Source organism: Cyrtonyx montezumae, unplaced genomic scaffold (assembly GCF_038088225.1).
Source record: "Cyrtonyx montezumae isolate F1298 unplaced genomic scaffold, pur_monq_1.0 scaffold_3, whole genome shotgun sequence".
NCBI lineage: Eukaryota > Metazoa > Chordata > Aves > Galliformes > Odontophoridae > Cyrtonyx > Cyrtonyx montezumae.
This window is the reverse complement of record NW_027072034.1, coordinates 85250707-85271720: the sequence shown is the minus strand read 5'-3', so window position 1 is coordinate 85271720 and position 21014 is coordinate 85250707. Positions and strand designations below refer to the sequence as shown.

General features: G+C 41.7%; 1 protein-coding gene across 1 annotated transcript; it reads right to left on the bottom strand.

Moving 5' to 3' along the window:
- Nucleotides 1–1445: 1445 nt before the first annotated feature.
- On the bottom strand, nt 1446–11581 carry HAO2 (hydroxyacid oxidase 2). The gene is made up of 7 exons (XM_065740976.1): nt 11435–11581; nt 10474–10625; nt 9200–9483; nt 8625–8840; nt 6747–6905; nt 3552–3621; nt 1446–2256 (listed from the first exon to the last, which is right to left on the bottom strand). The coding sequence occupies exons 1-7, from the start codon at nt 11563–11565 to the stop codon at nt 2201–2203; spliced, it is 1068 nt and encodes a 355-aa protein (XP_065597048.1). The 5' UTR covers nt 11566–11581; the 3' UTR covers nt 1446–2200.
- Between the last annotated feature and the right edge of the window lie 9433 nt (nt 11582–21014).

Below are 21014 nucleotides of genomic sequence, written 5' to 3'. Positions count from 1 at the left end.
GTAATGCTATGTACACCTAGGAAGGGCCTGGCAGGGTACTTTGCATCCTGCAGGTTGAGGCACTGGCTTGGTGTTGGAGCCTTGGGCAGCAGTTCTGGATTCACGTATTTTCACACCAGTTGAGCCCAGCTTGGCATGACTCAGTTCTTCCTATTCTTGCAAAACCAGGTGATTAGCAGAGAGGAGAAAGAAGAAATTAGCTGCAGGTGTACAAGAAATGGATTCTTGTGTGCATGGGAAAAATGGGAGGTGCATGAAGCATAGAATGTACCCAGGATCTTGGTACCATTCTGGCACTAGATGACAACTGGCATCCTCAGCATACTTCATCCATTTAGTGCTGTCCTAAAGTGCCAAAACAAACAAAAACAAATTCCTTTAATGAAAACAAGGAGTCTGGTGTCTTAGCAGATATTTTTAAGATTCCATTGCACTTTTAAAGATGAAACACATTATCAGTTTTCACATGTAGTTTACCTAGGCTTACTTAAAAGACCTGATTAATCCTGAGTAGTTAAATCAGCTGAAGTTGTTCCAGAGATTCAGCTTAATTCCAATCATATTGGCCCAGTTCCCCATTGATTTACACAACATCACAACATACAGGAGAGACCAAACCCCTACAGGGTTCCCTACAGGAATTACAGCTATTTTAGATGAATTCTGTGTATGACTATACTTGGACAGTTTAATTAAAGATTAAATACCAACTATTGTTAAGCTAGGCAGAAGAGCTCAAAGACATTTTTAGTGGTAGTATGTCGTAGCTAGAGTATTTGGAAAAGAAAAATGGTGAAAATCACCTTCTTGGTATGCCAGAGGCTAAAGCTAATTATAAATACCACAAAAATAAGTTTCACTGCTATGTATAAAGATGAATCATGCAAGCCACTCTTCATGAGCCTGGTGGGAATGTACACATGAGATGGCAAAAACAGACTGGGAGCATGTAGTCAGACATTAGCAGGAGACTGCAGCCAATCTGAGGAGTTTGGAGGGAGGAGGTTGTGGCCATTTTTCAGAGATGTGCAGAACTCTGCGACAGTGGGGACTTGTATTATCTGGGGATATATAAAAAAACAGCGTAGGCAAGAACTGAAATATATCTGAAGAAAAATAATGGAGAAAGGGGAATGGCAGGGGAAGTGAGCTCATGAAAGGAGATGGAATGAGGAAGAGAGGGAAAAGAAAGACTCAGTGGTGTTACTAAAGCCTGTGTTCTACAAACTGCTACTGAAAAGGAAACATCCATGTGAAAGAGGACTAGGAGAAAGCAAACAAAATTCCTGGTTGTTATCACCACCAGTGGCGTCTGGTGGGTAGCACAGACAAGGATGTGCTTCCTCATGGGAAGGCAAGATATATATCAGCAACAGAGAACCAATGAGCATGCTTTTCTACTGCTCAGAGGTGGATGCTTCTTGCATGGTAACAGTAAAGTCTGGGACTGAAGAGTGTGTACTGCTGAAGTGGCACCAGCAGCTCTGACCTATCTGCAATAACTCATCCATGGGCAAAGAGACCAGGAAGCCAGGGGTTTATGATCAATTTATCTGATCCATTTGTGCACTGCCACAAACTTATGCTGTACTTGGAAGATGTGTGGGTCCTGACCACTGTTCTGATGAGTGTACAGACCACATTAACCATCTGCAGGAGGAGATGCACTTCACAGGGAGCCGAGCCCATTGCTTTGGCCACTAATCACTTTGTTTCTCTGCATTTAGAGGAAGACAATACCCACTCCACCTTAAAGAGGAGATAGAGTGTCCGTTATCTGATGTATCTAGCTTCTGTACCTGCTATGAATTCATCCAGGAAAGCCCAGGCTATGGAAGATGCAGCCACAATACTGCCTGACGTAAAGAAGTATGTAGCTTGAGCTATAGTCAGACTGCAATCTGGCTGCCAGGCAGAACTGATCTGGGAGTAACACCCAACAGGGGTAATGTCAGGGAATAGTCAGTTTAAATTATATATATTTCGGTGAGTATCATCTATCAAAAGTTTTAAAGAACTCACTGGTCTCATAAAAACAAACAGTGATTGCTGCTAATACAGAGCCTAATGAGCTCAAGAATTTCCTGAAGTCCTTCTCAAATAGGTTATATGTTCAACATTTTCATTTCTTTCTCTCTCTTCAGTCTGTTGTGGAACCTCAGCCATCGTCTGCTTCTGTTCAGGTGTTGCAGGAGACTGTTTACAGCTTTGAAAACTGAACCAGGTCTTGGCCAATTTCTGAGATGCTGGCACAGCCTGAAATAGATGAAGAAATGAAACACATTGGTGAGAGAGAAAGGTCTGTGGATAAAACTTCTCTGACTCATGGCCTACAGGCCTCATCTTGTGTGAGTTGTGTAGGCTAGGTTGGCATCTCAACAGCTCAGGTCCCTGTCACTCAATGGCACCTTTACTTTTGAAGTTAAGCAACAGGCTTCCAACACAAGAAGAGCTAGACATGGTAAAAAATAATAATAAAAAAACATCCTTACCCAAGTCTGGGCAGGAAACTGTCTGATCCAGCCAGAAGACATAAAGGACAGAGGGCTGAGAGTCAAGTGGCTAGAGATGGAGATTTACAGCGTTGCTTCATTTTGTCAAATCTGAGTGGAATTGCACAGTCCTCCCAAAAGGCCCCACCAACTATTATTGATGAGTTTGGTGCCCATTTGCAAATAAAGTATGAGACCCTTTGGAAAAAAATTCTAGTAGACTTTATTAGTGAAAAACTAGCCACCCAGAAAGCAGACTTTGAAGAAATCTCCAGAGGGATTTCAATCCCAGTCCTCTACTCAGCATTGCTGTCCACTTGAGTTTTTAGTCACTGAAAAATGAAAGTCTTTAATACACAATTAGAATTGTGACAGAACCTTTTTTTTTTTTTTTTTTGATGTTCAAATAGTTCTGCACTGGACCCTATTGCTCTACTTGTTGATGGACATGACTGGAATCCAGACTGCAAATCTGCTTTTTTAGTGCAGGGTCAAACATGGCAGACTGAAGTGGGAGCACAGGTGAGAAACAGAATTGGGGGTGATAATAAAATCTCAGAGGAGACACAGAGGGTTTTAACTAGGTGGAATACGGAGATTTGAATCTGTACATGTGGATCATATTCTGTAAACGAGAAAGTATCTACATCCAGTTCTTCTGAATTTTTTGTGTCTCGGTAAATAAATAAATAAATAAAAAGACTATATTTTGCCCTGGTAAAGATTTAGTTAAATTCTAGACAACATGCAGTTTTCATCAAAACAGAAATTCCAACTTCTTCTTAGCTCTACTTAACAGTTTTACATTCCTTTAATTTAAATTTGATCAGAAATCTGCTTTAGCATGTTTTGTTGCAAACTTCATTGCTGTGACACTGCAAAGTAGTTTTGCAGGAGCTAAAGCATAACCTTAAATATAGCAACTAGAACCAGTGCGGTTCACATGGATTCCTTTTCCGTGACCAGAAGGCTTCTGATTTTAGATGCCTTGCACATGGAACTCCAATTGCAGGCCAAATCTCTGTGTCACCAATTACCAATCACCTGCCAAATGCTTACCGGCTAAGGCCATTGACAAACGAAACTCATCATGCAGAATCCTCAGAACATCCTGAAGACCTTCTTCACCCTGTTCCAACAAAGAAAACAGTCAGGGTGAAAGGAGCACTGGCACAGAGCAGTGCTGCAGGATGCTTGCACAGTGAGAGATGGGACAGTCCCTCAAGGCAGTGCCAATTCTTGCCTCTCAAATAGATGAATGATTAAAATGATATGTTGGATGTGCTCAGCTCATCACAGATTAATTCAGATGTTTTTCCTTTTGGGATACATCTGAACAGGGAAAGAAAACAAAGTTGTTTATCACTTCTGTCATTTTCTAGCTGTTAGGGTTTTTTTCTTTTCAGTTAACCTCCACCAGTGGGCTTGTTTTAAAATGTCAAATCTTGCAAAGCTGACAGTATTTTATGAAGTAATAAGTTTCTTGTACGGTAAAGCTTTAAAAAAATTAATTTACTGTTATATTTTTTATTTATTTTTTATTTAAATGAAGAATGCTTTGGGTGCAGGCTGTATCACAGCCTTTTCAGGTCCTCCCTCTATTGTGTGCTAGGATAATGTCACTGAAGAACGTTTTTAGAAATACTGTAAGAGATATAATACTAAAACATTGAGCTAAAAAAATAAATCCCATCTCTTGCCCATTTGCAGTTTGGAAATATATGTGTAGGCAAATCACAGCACCGTGGGACCACACCTCAAGTACTGCATTCAGTTTTGTGCCCATCACTACAAGAAAGTCATCAAGGCCTTGGAGTATGTCCAGAGAAGGGCAACAAAGCTGTGAATTGTCTGGAGCACAAGTTGTTTGTGGAGTGGCTGAGGAGCTGGAATTGTTCAGTCTGGAGGAGGCTCAGGGAGGACCTTATCACTCTTTACAACTGCCAGAAAGGAGGTAGTGGCAAGGTTGGGGTCAGCCTCCTCTCCTAGGTAACAGTGATAGGACAAGAGGGCCATAAGTTGCAACAGAAGAGATTCATTTTGGTATTAGGAAACATTTCATCTTGGAAAGAATGGTCAGGCATTGGTTCAAGAAATGTGTAGAGGTGGTGCTGAGAGACACAGTTCAGTGGTCATGATGGTGACAGATTGATGGTTGGACATGATATTGGAGTACTTTTCCATTTTTAATGACTCTGTGACGATATGACTCTACAATAGACACTTTTTTCTCTGTTTAAGGTCAAAATAAAGGCACCTCTTCCAGATTTCTAACAGCATTCAAGTGATTTCTTCCTTAAAGCCACAGTGATCACACTACTGGATGGAAGTCTCGTTTCAAAGACACAAAATGTAACTAGACCATAAAAATGTCGCTGTTTTTTTTTTTTTTTCCTTCTCAAAGTTTTAAAGGTGCAATTCATAGACTAAAGATCCAAAGCTTATCAAAGCAAAGAACACTTCTATAATTACACTTTAAATGTTTTATGTTAACTTTCCGCATCAGAGGCCTGATTTGTTATTCTGGATCATAGTAATATACTAGTAGTTAAGAAGCAACAAAACTGGAACTGAAACAGTAGTGGCATTCTTAGACACCTACAGGACTTGTGCTGTGCAATATCTTGGCCAAAATGTTTTATCAGTGGAATAAAGTTTCACATGTATTTCTAAACAATCCATAACACCACTATGAAACTTCTGTTTCAAAACCATACATTGTTTTTGAGTAAACTGGCAGCAAATACATTTTTTTTGAATAATTTTAATGGCAAATAAGCCTGTCTCTAGTTTGCAAATGCACTGATGGACTTGATTCCTACAGTATTTTAACACCAACCTTCAACGTCAAGAAATCAGAATGCTAACAGTTTCAAAATCATATTTTAAATCATAAAACCCAGTGTATTTTTAAATGAAACAAAGTGTCTATGTTTGACTCAATTTGTAGCAATGCCACTTAAAATCCAACAAAAATAAACAAAAAATACTTAAGATTCAACTGTTTCTATATGACTGTTTGGGACTGTTCAGCATAGGGAAGACTCAAGGTAATGCCATCCATGTGTATAAATGGCCACAAACTGATGCATAGGAATTTATGCACAAATTTGTGTAAGAACTTCTTAACAGTGCAGGTGATGGAGCACTGGCACAGCTGCACAGAGAGATGGTGGAGTCTCCTTCTCTGAACATGCTCAAGACCCGCCTGGATGCCTACCTGTGCAACCTTGGCTAGAGATCTGCTTTTTCAAGGGAGTTGGACTTGATGACCTCTAGAGGTCCCTTCAAGCCCATACAATTCTGTGTTTCTGTGAAGTGCCTAAGGGGAGGGTTCAGTGAAGATGGAGCCAGGCTCTTCTCAGTGATGTTCACTGCCAGGACTCGAGGCAATGGGCACAGACTGGTGTCCTCTGACCACCACAAAGCACTTCCATGCTGTGCAGATGACAGAGCTCCTGTACAGGTTGCCCAGAGGTTGTGGAGTCTCCTCCCTGGAGATCATAGAATCACAGAATCCCAGAATGGCTTGGGTCAGAAGGAACCTCAAAGCCCATCCATTTCCAATCCTGCCTATTCTGGTCATGGACACCTCCCACCTGGTCTGGCTGCCCAGGGCCCCATCCAACCTGGCCTTGAATACCTCCAGAGATGGGACACACAACCTCTCCAGACAGCCTATTCCAGTGCCTCACTCCCCCCTGAGCAAAGAATCTAATCTAAATCTTCCCTACTTTAGTTTGAAGATGTTCCTCCTTGTTCTATGACTATTAAACGTGTAAGAAGTTATTTTCCCTACTATTTATAAATTCCCCTCAAGTACTGAAAGTCTGCAATGAAGTCTCCCCAAAGCCTTCTCTTCTCTAAGCTGAATAAACCTGCCTTCCTCAACCTTGCTTCAACAGCTTCACATTTTTCTTGTACTGAGGGGTCTCAGGCCTAGACGGCCCTGCTTCAGGCGAGGCCTCACAAGGACAGAGCAGAGGGGTACAATCACCTCCCTCTCCCTGCTAGCCACCCCTTTTTAGGTGCAGCCCAGGATGCAGTTGGCCTTCTGGGCTCCAAGCACACACTGCTGGCTCATGTCCAGTTTTTCATCCATCAGGATGCTCAAGTCCTCCTCCATAGGGCGCCCTACGCTGTTGGATCAGGGATTGGTCAGATAGACCCAGAGGGACATGCCAACTCCAAACACTCTTCTGTGATTCTGTGATTCTGTGATTCCTTGGTACAGACTCAAACCTCCTTACTCACCTTGTAAGCCAGACCCCATAAAGCTGGTCTTCCAATAAAGACACATTTTGCTCCCAATGCCAGTGCTTTCAATACATCGCTTCCTTTCCGTATACCACCATCTAAATAAACTTCAACTCTGCCTCGTACTGCCTCCACAACTTCAACCAGAGCATCTATCTGCAAAAAAGAAGCCACTTGTAACTTGAGCTTATCTTTTGGGTCTAAGACAAAGAGGTGACATCCCACACAGACAGACGTATACTGTAACAAAATAAGCTCTCAAAATGAAACATGGCATTACATCATAAAACTCAGTATCAAAAACTGTACAATAAAGTGCTTAACTGTGCTTTGTTTGACAGATAGTCAGTTCTACTTTTTTTTGTTTATATTTATATTCTGTGCCAGCGCTTCTGGTAATTGAAAAAGTAACATTTTCACTTGATTTCTGTTTGTTTGTTTTTTAAAGATTTTAAAAATATTTTTCAATGGAAATAATAGTTTTAAGTATCTTAGTTTCATTTGAGATAATTATGAATTATACTTGTTTATAAAAAGGGTGTTAAACTTCTCCCATGACTGTCAGAATTGCCTAACTCACATTTCATCCCAACCCTAGTGACCTGTTGAAAAGCCTCCTGAAAACCATAAAGCAGCTATGAAGGATTTAATTTGCTATGCAACACAATCAACATACTGTTTCCTTCAGGCTATGTCTCTTGATTCACTGAGGTCTTTTCTGTAGTGCTAGGCTGGTAGCACAAGGCAGTACCATGCAGAGAACTGGTTCTGGTCCTAAGGGCACTATTACAGTGGCATGACCTTGCACAAAACACAATTAACCCTCCACAGCAAACTCAAAGACCTCTTTTCTGTGGTCTCTTGAACTCTCTTCCATGATTTTCACCTTCTTAATGAAAGCAGCTGTAATTAAGATCACTAAATGAATCTTTCCAATTGGTCATAACTTCTCAGAATTTCAAGCTGAAAATTTCAGGGATGAAATTTTCCAAGAATAGCTCACCAAGATAACTGGCAATAGCCTCTCTTACCAGAGGAGCGCTGAACTAGATATCTACTGTTTTGTCTGTGCATGTAAGAAACATTACATGGACATCATTTCCATTATTATGTCTATAGCATTTAGAAAATTATTTGTTTATTATTACCACCCTTGACATAGAAGAGAATTTCCTGGCACTAGTTTTATTTTACAGAGGAAAACTGGAAGTCTGTAAAAGTATGATACTATGCAATACAGACAAATAAATAAAGAAAAGTTGGAAAAATGGAAACCAAATGAAAGCAGTGAAGTATACATAAGCTCATCAAACTATTATTTCTTTGTACAGATTAAGAAGTGGAGAATTTTTCTCTGGATAAATTACCCTTTTTTTCCTGGCTTCATAAAGTTGATAGATTCCTATTTAGACTTGAATCTGCAAATACACTAACAGATCTCTCACTACATCTAATTGTACTGTTTGTGCATATTTTGGCATATGTGAACAATGGGAGTACATTATTCTCTCATTTACACATTTCGGTTCTGGAATTTCATTTCATTTTTGATACAGTGTACAAAGAATATGTGTGCACTGCACCAACTCATGAAGAATATTTTTATTAAGTTAGGCCAGCAGGTTTGCTGCAGTAAGATGAGCTCAGTGCTGGTTAAAGACCCTTCCTGAGACACTGATGAAATACTTGATTCAGCAGTCCAAGCCGAGGCAAGCATCTCAGTTATTTAAATCTATAGTACATCTGCGTATGTCCCCAGCCATGTAACAAACACACAAGTGTACCAGAAGCACGTTTACTAAGATCTGTGTGCCAGTAGCCAAGTTAGCACAAACATGCACCCAATACTCATGGGACATCCATTTTCTCACTTACAGTGGCTGGTGCTCCATCCAGTTGTCTTCCACCATGGTTGGACACAATAATTCCCTGAACTCCATGCCTCACTGCCAGCTCTGCATCTTCTTTTGTCAAGATTCCTTTGATGACAATGGGCAAGTGAGTCAGGCTCTGCAGCCAGTAGATATCATCCCAGGTAACTGAAGGATCCAGACTGTTGGGTGGCAGTCCGTACTCAGATCGGTCATCTCCCTACAGTCATGGAACAGAACAAAACCTCATCTGAATTGTAACAGCACAGAGACTTGAAGTCTTCCTCTTCCTTAGAAGAGTTTAGTTAAACCTCTAGCAATCATATTCACCAGTGTCATAAAGAGTGCATTTCTAGATGACAGCAGTAAGGATGGAAATCAGTGTGTCTGAGGAAGCTGCACTGGGGTGTTAAAGCCAGCAGCCAGACTGGCAGGAGGTCAAGCTAGAAGGCTGCAGAAAAAGGAGGGGAGAAGCTATGCCCCGATACAGCACATACCGGTGCAGTAGTTACCCAGTGGTTTTGTCTCATGTGGTGGACACCAGCACAAGGGATGAAAGAAGGAGATCATTTCACAAACCTCAAAGGCTCCCTCCAAGTTTTTCAGTTTCATGTGGGGAGGAAGTAGGAAGCCATTCCGAACGTCATTGCGCCTTTTGCCAGTGTAGGGCAGATCTGCAGTGAGGACAAGGCCCTGGAAGCCCAAGGCCTCCGCCTGTTGGACCAAGTTCCTAGAGACTGCCCTGTTGCGGTGGATGTAGAGCTGGAACCACCGAAAGCCACCAGGAGCAGCTGCAGTGATCTCTTCCAGTGAGCAGGTAGAGTAGGTGCTGGCAATGTAACAGGTGCCCATTGCTTTGGCCGCTTTGGGAAGTATTGAAAAATAATCAGAATGAAGGTCACTTGAGCATCTCTGACAGACAATGGCTTTGATTTTCTTTTTGTACATTGCTTACAAAGAAAACCTGAACTTCCGTTGTTTGTATATACCCTACCAAAGATAGAGATCTGGAAGCCTGAAAATGCATCTCAGAGATTTATTAAAACAGCTGCATTTGCCACATGCTGTTGTAGGATCGTGGTTAAAGAATTAAGGTAAATTACCAACTGTTGCTTTCATTTTTCAAACTTAGGACAAGGGAGATGATTGTTCTCCTCTGCTCTGCACTGGTGAGGATCCATCTGCAGTGCTGTTTCCAGACCTGTTCCCAGTGTACAGGAAGGATTAGTAGTCATTGGAGCCTGTCCAGAGGAGGGCCATGAAGATGATCAGAGCACTTATTTTATGAGGAAAGATTAAGTGGGCTGGGCTTGTTCATTCTGGAGAAGGCTGTGGGGAGAGCTCATTGTGGCCTTCCAGTACATAAAAGGATAGGAGATTGATTGTTATGCAATCTGATAGTGATAGGAAAAGAGGAGTAGTATTAAACTAAAAGAGGGGAGATTTAGCTTAGATGTGAGGAAGAAATTCTTTACACAGAAGATGCTGAGGCCCTGGCACAGACTGCCTAGAGAAGCTATGGATACCCCATCCCTGGAGGTGTTCAAGGCTAGGTTGGATGGGGCCCTGGGCAGTCTGACCAGGTGGGAGGTGTCCATGATCACAGTAGGGTTAAAAGGAAATGGATGATTTTTAAAGATCCCTTTTTACTGAAGACATTCAATAATACTATGTTTTAGGTACTTTTTTTAAAGCAGTTTGGACTCCTCTCAGTACTGTGTGGTGATAGGACAAGGGGAAATGGCCACAAACTGATCTATAGGAAGTTCTGCACAAATGGGCGTGGGAACTTCTTCACAGTGTTTGTTTTTCTCAAACCACATTTGCTACGAGGTAGCAAAGCAGAAGAGTACCTCTGGCTGTGCTTTTTTCTCCATCAGGCCATGCTAGCTGGTGGAAGCCAGTTGGGGCAATTCCTACTGGAAAGCTGATTTCAGTCCCCAGAATTTTAGTCCTAGTGTCCAGCATGGATACATCACGCAGCATACGTGGCCGAAAATGAATCCTGCAAGGCAATAGAAATAAAACACCCTTCAGGACAGTAGTTGTCTGGTGGCTTTTCTGCTTTTGAAGTTGTTATGGAAACCAGGTCTACATTTACATAATGAAACGTAGCAGTTTGAGCTAATAAAGATATCAGCATATAAAAAGGCTCTTCATCCTTTTTCTTTCTTTCAGATGTCAATTCAACTAGCAATTTTGCCACTTCCACTTGTCATCAATCCTACACTTCTGCCCACTGGCCACAGTACTTCATTTCTACACTCTCCACTTCAGATTGTCATGGTTTACCTCTCTTGTTCTCCTATTGTGTATCCCACAGATTATTTCTACTTGCAGCCTAGTCCCAGGTCTCTGTCTTTCACTAATCAGCCATGCCTGTACTCACTGTACATTGCACCTGACCTCATCGTCTACAGTATATTTTCCAAATCTCACACTACCTACATGTAGGCTTCCTGCTGTTGGCCACATGCTACCAATTGCATCTCATTCTGTTGTAGCCACACATCCCTCTTCCTGTCATACAACACCATACCATACCATACCATGCTATACCATACCATACCACGTGGCAACACACTGCACCACACCACACCGCACCACACCACACCATTTGTCTGCATCCTCAGCATCCCTCATGTCTTATGCAATTTGAGCCTTATGCAGGCTGGCACCATAGCATACAGCACATGTTATTCAGATAAGAGCAGGCAAGTTGTTAGGAATCTTTGCATATGAAATCCAAACACTTGTAAATGAACATAGTTTAAAAGTTTCCAGCATAACACCCCCAGTTCTTCCCCACATTACCTTTTATATGCCAGGATGTTTTCATCTCGGGTGCTACACTCATCTGCTCCTGCTGCAAAGAAATCCCAAGCAATCTTAGGTAAATATTTTTCAGCATAAGCTTCAAAGTCCAACAGACACACCATAGCCATTGCAGAGAGATGCTCTGGGAACCTTGGAGAAAAGAATAACATGGAAATTAGATTCTTGAACTGTTATTCTCTCTTTCAGAAATACTGGCGTCATTTAATGAAAACCTTGGACCCCTCTGTCTTGTAGCTTCTCCCTTTCTATTTGTCCTTCTGTGCCAAACACATAACTGGCAAGGGGCAGACATCACACAACACATGCTGATCTGCAATATGTTTGACTTATAAATGCACAGAGGTCCCAATAGTCAGGAAACATTCCTGTTGGGAATAAAGAGCATGACTCAGGCAGCTTTCAAGATTAGAATAATCTTGTAGAACTGCTTCACTTCACAATAGCCCCTGAACACATTTAATTCATCCACATAACATCCAAAATGTTCTGTACTTGTGTCCCCAAATACTGACAAGGTTACTCTTATGCAAGTTTAAAGTCCCAAGGTGATGTGTTCAGATTGCTCTGATCTTCTTTGAAATATAAGCCCAAAATGACATAAATGCCTGCTTAGTCGTTACAGAATGACAATGTAACAGATTGTAATCTTGTAGGTCCTTTCCAACTTTGTGATTCTATGATTCTGTGAGAATTGTGGCAGTTAGCAAAATAAGGGACTTCCTGGAAGTCAGCTAATCCAACCTCCCACATAAAATGATTTTGAAAGGTATATCTGAGTCATCAAGATATATCATTCTGCTTGCTGAACTTGGTCTGTGGTATGCTCTGTCTCCCATGTAGATCATTTATGTGGCTGATACTTATTTGGGCATTTCCTAAAATGTAAAGTCTTGATCTTGCAAGTGTGATGACCTCAAGAAGCTCCACAAAATTACAGGAGCTAAGAGCAGATTCTGGTCTTTTGCCTGTTGAGATTCCTCTTGAATCAGAACTTCTTTCCAACTCCAGTTATTCCTTATTCAGGCTATGATTACCCAGTGCAAATAACTATTTCATCCAATTGCAGGAAAATCTTACTGTCTGTCCTCTGCCCTACTATAGAGAAAGCTGGCAGATGCAGACATGAGGGTAGGAAGAAGTTTGCATCTTTACACCTCTCTCTTTTGTCTGTCTTAATGTACAGAAACCTAAAGGGAACACTTTAAGTCCCCTGCTGTTTTAAGACAGCAGTTATCTAATTCCATCATAAATTCCATCTTAGAACTATCTGGATTATTTATTCCAGTAATTCTCCTTGAAGGCAGCCTCAGAACATCATTTGCTGGACTCCCTCAGGATGGCTGCCTGACCAAACCATTAGTTATGGAGAGCAGTGACTAAGTGCAAGCCCATAAAATTCAGAAGCATGTAAATACAGAGCCTACATCTATCCTGCTCCAGCATGAACGCATTTCAAAACTATGTCCAGACTCATTGTCGAGGTCATAGTTGGGGAAAAAAAAAAAAAAAAGTATTTTCTACAGATCTTTGATTCTCTTCTGTAACAAATACCTTCTGGGTTGCATTGCATACTAGAGCACAAATACACACTAGAAAGGGAGCATACAAAATCTGGGCAATCTGAGCACTGACAAAAAACAAATTCCACAACGTGAAACATAATTCTAAGTACTGCCCTCAATCTTTCAGGGAATAGATGAGACATTGTGTGGCCCAGATGTCTCAACAAACCAGTAAAAACACTGACTACCAAAAGCTTGCACATACATACTTGTGATCTAGCCAGGTCTAAAAGCAATACAAATTCATGTTTTAGCCAACTGTACCTATATGCAAGGAAACATGTAAAGAACACAAGACAAAATCAATCTGCTGTATGGTTTGCTGCAATTACTTCCGTGTCTCTGATTAAATAGGTATTATTTAAGATAAATGAAAGCATGAAGTTTTAAAACACTGATGTGTTTTGGTATGATTCCTCTACTAACATACAGGAAGAAGTAAATATCCAATTTTCAGATTTGCCTCCCACAGCAGATAATCAAGGCTGCAAGCCTCACCAAAACCCATCTCATGATTCTGAACTTGTGTGCTCCTGACACAGGTATAGTCATAGATTAATTGCATTAACTGAAATTGTAACACTGCAGACACAGATGTATCTCACTGAGTGAGATACCAGTGTATACACTTGAAAATCAGGACAAATTTCGCTAGCAAAAAGTCAAAGATGAGGGAATCCCTGGAAGAAGAAGTCTGACTGATTTCTCCAGTGTTGTTTTGTCTATCCTGGCAGGTATCAGGTGTCAGGTGGTGACAGTATCCCAAGCCCTCCCCATAAGTCTTCACAACATTCAACCTCAGCTGACAGCACAAGATTTCATGTACCATATATCTTGATATACCATAAATCACATATCATGATTTTTGCTCTTCCTGCACTTAGGATGGACAAAATCAGGAAGCACAAAAAGATAAATCAAGCAGAATAAATGGGAATTTTAAGCAACCCAGACCCAATCTTTGCTGTCTCTCATTTAAGACTTACGTTGGGTTTTAGAGAGAGCAGCAGTGAGGTCCTCTGTTTCAAAGCAGCTTACAAACAGGATGCAGAGAAGACCTTTTCAACTGAGCTTCTAGTTTTTCTGTTGTCAATAAGCAACCACAAGAGATTAAAGCTCAATCCTGCAATAAACTTTGTACTGTTTGTATAACATTAATGTTTGGCTATCAGATCATTCAAAAAAAAAAAAAAGAAAAAGCTTCACCTTGTCTACACAGCAATTGCCTGGGAAGCAGTGCTGGAGATGCGCTCTTTGGCAGTGACTGAGGGCTGTGCATTCCCCTAGGGATGGTACAGTATGTCTGGGACAGATTTATTGTGTTTTCCTGTCTGTGGCCAACAAAAGCTTTGTCTTCAAGTCTGCAGGTAATTTGCTCCTATATATGCTATAAACACTGCTCAAAAAGATGATCCACAGACATGGCAAATGGTTATAGCCCACAGCTACAGAGCCTTGAATCTTTACCCCAATATATGGAAGAGACATATTTCACTTCCTGCAGTACTGGATCAGTTTGAGTTGATCTATAAAGATCATATAGTCTTTATAATCTTTAGTGTGTACAACTCCCTCCAATAAACAGTGAATAAGTAAAGTAGCCTACCTTCTACCATTTTTACTCTCTTTTGATCCCCTTGAGCTTTGTACCTTCAGCCACCTCCCAGGAGCTCTGTTTGTCCTCTCATTTCCTGTGCCTGGGAAATGGTGAGTCTTCTCAGTGCTTACCTCCACCCCTGCTGCTGAGCATTACAAACCAGCTCTGAGGTGCCAACAGATTTGTAATACTGGCTTAAATTTGCAAGATATAAAAAGTAAATACTGGAGAGTTTTATTTGTCCTTTGTTGTTTTTTAGTGTTTGGGGTTCATGTTTTCAATTCCTCCATGAAAGCATGAGAGCTAGAAACTTACAGATTCATAGATTCATAGATACATTAGGTTGGAAAGGACCTACAAGATCATCTAGTCCAACCATCCTCCTATCACCATCCCTACCCACTAAGCCACTAAATCAAATCCCTTAGCACTTCATCTAAACGCTTCTTGAACAGCGCTAGGGATGGTGCCTCAACCACCTCCCTAGGCAGGCCATTCCAGTGCCTGACCACTCTTTCAGAGAAAAAATGTTTCCTCAGGTCTAATCTAAATCTTCCCCGGCACAACTTGTGGCCATTCCCTCTCATCCCGTCATTAGTTATCTGGGAGAAGAGGCCCACCCCCTCCTCACCACAACCCCCCTTCAGGAAGTGGTAGAGTGCAATAAGGTCTCCTCTGAGCCTCCTCTTCTCCAGACTAAACAATCCCAGCTCTCTCAGCCGCTCCTCATAAGACTTGTGCTCCAGACCCCTCACCAGTTTTGTTGCCCTTCTCTGAACACGCTCCAGGGCCTCAATGTCCTTCTTGTAGTGAGGGGCCCAAAACTGAACACAGTACTCGAGGTGCGGCCGTACCAGAGCTGAGTACAGGGGGATGATCACCTCCCTGCTCCTGCTGGCTACACTATTTCTAATACAGGCCAGGATGCTGTTGGCCTTCTTGGCCACCTGGGCACACTGCCGGCTCATGTTAAGCAGAGCATCAACCAACACCCCCAGGTCCTTTTCCTCTCTACATTCTTCAAGCCATTCTGCCCCAAGCCTATAGCATTGCATGGGGTTATTGTGGCCAAAGTGCAGGACCCAGCACTTGGCCTTATTGAACCTCATCCCATTGAGCTCAGCCCAGCTATCCAGCCTACCCAGATCCCTCTGAAGGGCCTCCCTACCTTCAGGCAGATCAACACATCCTCCCAGCTTGGTGTCATCTGCGAACTTACTGAGGGTAGACTCAATCCCCTCGTTTAGGTCATCAATAAAGATATTAAACAAGATGGGCCCCAGTACCAACCCTTGGGAGACACCACTTGTAATGGGACGCCAGCTGGACTTAACTCCATTAACCACTACCCGCTGGGCACAGCCCTCCAGCCAGTTCTCCACCCAGAGAAGAGTGAACCTGTCATATTTTTTTAATTTTATAATATAATTTTACTAATATAATAATATAATTTTACTAATAAAAAATTGAGGTGCTTTCTCCCCATAAGCATGTGATACTGGGTGCTGAAATTGAACCAGTCTTTCAAAAACATTCCCTAAGTCCTCCCAGCCCAAGCAGCACAGTGGTAACAGTGAGCAAGTCAAAGGATGGAGAGAATTGGGGGCTGAGCAGCACTGCAGTCTCAGGGGCTGCTCTCTAAGAGGCTACTGCGATCCAGAACTGTAGATATAAGTCCTACACCACCGCACCATTTCTACAGCTGCAGTGAACATTTATTCTACTATGATAGTATTCAAGATGCTCTGCACAAACTCTACCAGGCACAATCACCCGGATCATTGTCTTTTAAAGCCTTTTTGAAAATTCTGCCTTTGGAGCTTATTATCTATAGACATTATGTCTGTCAGTAGACTTAATATGAATGAGACAAGAACTGTGCTTAGCCTGAGTGCCAACAAGCATCTCATTTTGCTTTCCTGACCAGGAAAATCCACTTATTGTGACATTCAGCATTCTGAACAAAAAGAGCAAAACATCATCCACAGTTTCAGTACACCTAAAAATGCATTCTTGGGGAAAAAAATGTCCTGTGAACACTCTTCTTTCCACTAGATGTCAGTTTTGGGTCATATATATCAAGTTATGCTGTAATAACAAAAAGATCAGTACTTCATGGCCTGCCAGGCACTACAGCCTGAAGACTGATAGAATCATACCATGGGACTGCCTGCTAATATGCTTGGAAATATCTTTGTTTTATGCTTGGAAATCCTCATTCTCTTTGTTTTATTCTTAACATTTTCTGATGCACAGCAGAGCAATAAATGTAGCTACATCTGGTCTGGCCTGATTTTCATTTCAGACTACAAGAGATCTGTGGGGCCCTCGGTCATATTCGTCACCATGCTGATCTCAGTTCCCCTCTCCTCTAGGGATATAAATTGCCGCCAATTTAACAAACCATAAAGTTTATAGTCTCTTGGTTATTATAATTTTGCATGAATTAAATATTGTTTGTAGTTATTGTACTTTGCTTCAGAATTTCTACTTTTGTACTGTCACTTTTAGGAGATGGTACATCTGGACACATTTATTTCTTTCAACAATGGACTCAGTTTAAAATAGCAATGACTCCTTGTCCCATAAGTAGCATTTTCTCTGATGCTTCTGATTTAGCTGGGAAGCTCTAAAGTCCTAAGGAAATCAAAATTTGCCTCAGAGATAATATCTATTAGTAGAGTTCTTTCTATATAATTGAAAAAAGCGGACAAGTTTTAAAGTTCTGGAGCCTGTTCACTGAAGTGCAATAAAATACTTTAAAAGACTCTACAAATTCAACTGGAAGCCATCCTTGCTGCCTTCTTCAGAGAAGCAAAGAACATAATATACAAAATACTCATACATCTGGTTCAGCCTTGCAGGTAGAGCGTCAAGCAGTCAACAGCCAATGCTTGTTTTTTCCACAGACCTACACAGCTGGGATTTTGCAGCTGCTTACTTTTAATAGTAACAGAGTCAAAGCCTTGTGAGCCCAAACACAGAGGTCCCATGTAAATCTGTGCTCAAATTCCTGCTACAATCACGATGCTCATTACTCTGGTTGGTGATATTTGTTTGCTTTTCACAGATGGCAAATTGCCATGGCTCAAGCTATGACATCTATCTCCCTGACACATCCACCAGTGGTGGGGTCAGCTCAGGACTTTAGAGCACTTCAGTGAAGGATCTGGGGAAGGATAAAGGAGAAAAATAACTCTAAGTAACATAAACCAGATCACATAGCAGTTTGCGTACAGTCACTGCTGGTTTTCCTTATCAGATATGTTTCTTGGGCATATGCCCCATGTTTGGAAGAAAAACTCTTTTTGTATGCATGTCAGTCACACAAGGAAGCTCTCCCAAAATTAAATATTTAAATAGCCACCCTTCTATTAGAGGTGGAGATGGCAACAAATGTTGTATTTAGTGTCGCCTAACGCTTTTGATTATAAGATCCAGTTTTTGGTTGCTTTTAATTTGGGCTGAATTTTTTTGGGAACACTTCACTGAAAACTGGTCAGCAACTTCCAAGAATGAGGTTAGGGAAAAATGGTGATTGGCCTATGCTGAAAATGTCTTGCAGTGATTTCATTGCAGAACATAGGCAGTTCAGGGCTCATGCAGGGGATTGAAATTAGCGGGGGCTGATCCCTGGGGGCATCAGCGTGTACTTGCTGGCCATATGAGAAACCAACCAAATCTGGCCTAGCTGTAAATCACTGAGCTCTGCTTGCACATGCTCAGCAGAGCTTGTCTGAAATCCAGATGTTGTCTTTACTGCAGACTTGTTGAGGGCAGAGCAAGCTTCTGCCTAGGGCAAAATAAACTTGAACAGTCCCAAACACAGGCAGAGAGTAGAGAGCTGCCTCCCTCATGCCACCTGGGATGCGATTCAGCCTTACTTAACACCAGAGGGGAGAAGAGAGAGAAAATAGCTCAAAACAGAGCTGCAGAACAGCCCGTAGGTACAGACTGGATGGGATGGGGCAGAGGTAACCAGATAAGGCACAGAGCAGGTAGGAGTACAACAGGGTGGGAACAGGGCAGGATGGCAGGATTTCAGGGGGGTAGAATAATCTGGAAAAGGGAAACAATTAGGAGACAGGCAGATGAGACAGTCTATGACACACTGAACATAAAGGAGACTAATAAATATTTGGCTGTTCTTTCTGTAGCAACTTCTATCTCTGAAAGCCAGAAGAGAGCTTGATTTATTCTCAGCATTACTCTGCAGAACAGCATATAGCTATGAAGCCCTTTGGGAAAATATGTGTCATCTACCCCCAGTGTTAGAGACTCCAAAAGGAGAAGTGCTTCCTGCTAGTAGATGGCTCCTCTATGGGTATCTGGTAGCCAACCATATAAAGTCTCACATCTCTGGTATTCTTGTTACATGGGATAAAATGTAATTTCTGAGCTTTTCTTTCAGGCTTACCTAACATGCTGCAATGTGCCCTAACAATGAGTTTTCATGTAAGATATCTGCATCTTTGATAGCAGCAGCAGTGTTAGAGAGGGTCTGAAGCAGGTCATGTTTAGTCAGCATGTAGGAGGGAGCACAGAGAAAAGATCAGATAAGCCAGGGACAACAGGGCACATCACAGTGAAGTGGCAAGTTGAAGAAATAGATTGGGTCTGAAAAGGAAGGGTGAGGTTAGAATCCACAGCCAGTTGATCACTAGTGATACTGTGTCAGCACTGCCTCCTCACTTCCAGTCTCTGAGCACCCAGAGCTGTTCCTGAGGTTACCAGTGTCCTGGTCCTATCTGTGCTCTTGGGGGAGCCTATCTTTCCTCCCACACCATATCCCTCTTGCTCTTCTTGGATTCATTCTCCAGGTGACCCTTCTCCATAAAGATAACGCAGTTGCACACTGACAGATCTCTTCACCAGCAGTACCAAATCAGGCCATTGGCATTATGTCGGGATGAGAGATCAGAGAGGAGAGTCACTTCTCAAACTAAAAGGAGTCATGGGCTGCTGGTGGCAAGGAGGAAGTGCATAAGCAGGGTTACAAACAGAATATAGCCATAAAAAATATTTCAGAAAGCAGTTCAAAAGTCATTTAAGTATTTCTGGGAACTGCTTAGGGAGGCATGACAAGAGCTGTCTGTTCTCAGTATGAACATATACAGCACTGCTCATATTGGACATGCCTATTTCCAAGCAGATAACCCCACAAATTAAGGTTGTTGAAGTACAGCTTGCAGCATGTATGTAAAATGGGGAGAATGGTGTGAAGTCTGGAAGACAGAACATAGTGCAGAGGGGTTGCAGATTGTTTCCCAGAGCACTCTTTAGCCCTCAGGAGATGCTGCCAAGGCTGCCTCCAAAAGCACTGAGCTGACTCAAAGTAGGGGAGCAGAGGAGCTCAGGCATGACTCAGTCTTTAATTTTACTCTTGATTTACATGTGCAGCTGTCCTTGAAGCCAGAGTCATATGTTATGACATTAACCACATTACACCCTAAAGTAATGTTGGTTACAGATTATTTTATCCAAACCATTGCTTGGTCCAATAGGGCAGTTAGCATTGTGTAGACATCTAACTTTTCTCTTTCTTCATTATCTTTTTTTTTCTTTTTTTTTTCTTTTTTCAATTACCATCATACTGTAAGTGAAAGAAGCAACTCTCTCAAATCTACAGATTACAATACAAGTGGAAACAAGAAGCATCAGGGAGTTGCACCCACATAAGAGAAAGAAGTCTGGGCTTGTTGCCCCATTTCCACCTTATAAACTGGGCACAGTACTCCCAAGTTCCACCCACAGTGGGAATGATGCTACCATTTAACCACTACATGGGAGTCAGTGAGAACTGAGTCTTCATCAGTTGTGGCATACTCATTATCAAAAAATACAGAAATAGGGCAGAGAGGTCATTTAGACCACTTCTCTTCCTGAAATCTACTGATGGATATTCCACATATTCCATAGAAATTTTTTTTGTCCTTTATTACCCTTAACACAAGGAAAATGTACAGAGGTATCACATGGATATCTACTGCTATAGTTTAAGTTACTGTCTACTCCCTGCAGACACAGAAAGACTTGCTCTCTTTCTCTTTATATCTATGTCTGAGATACTTAAAGATGATTATTGGACATCCACTCCTTTTTCTCTTTTCTAGATCAAATTATCAAACTTCAGCCTTTCTTCATGATCCATGTTTTTTTCACTTCTCCCTTAGTAAAAGCATCAGAAACTGGATGTAAGCCTCCAGCCAGGTCCTCTGCTGCTTTTATCTGAATCAGAGCATGAAAAGTATGCCAATACTCCTGTTTATTCAGCTGTGATGATAAAAAAATATTTCTGTATTCGTTACTCTGCGTTATGTTCCTTAGTCATTTCTGCAGATGTACCATTCCATCCAAAGATAAAAGAACCAAACCTTTTTGTTCACCTCTTCCAGGC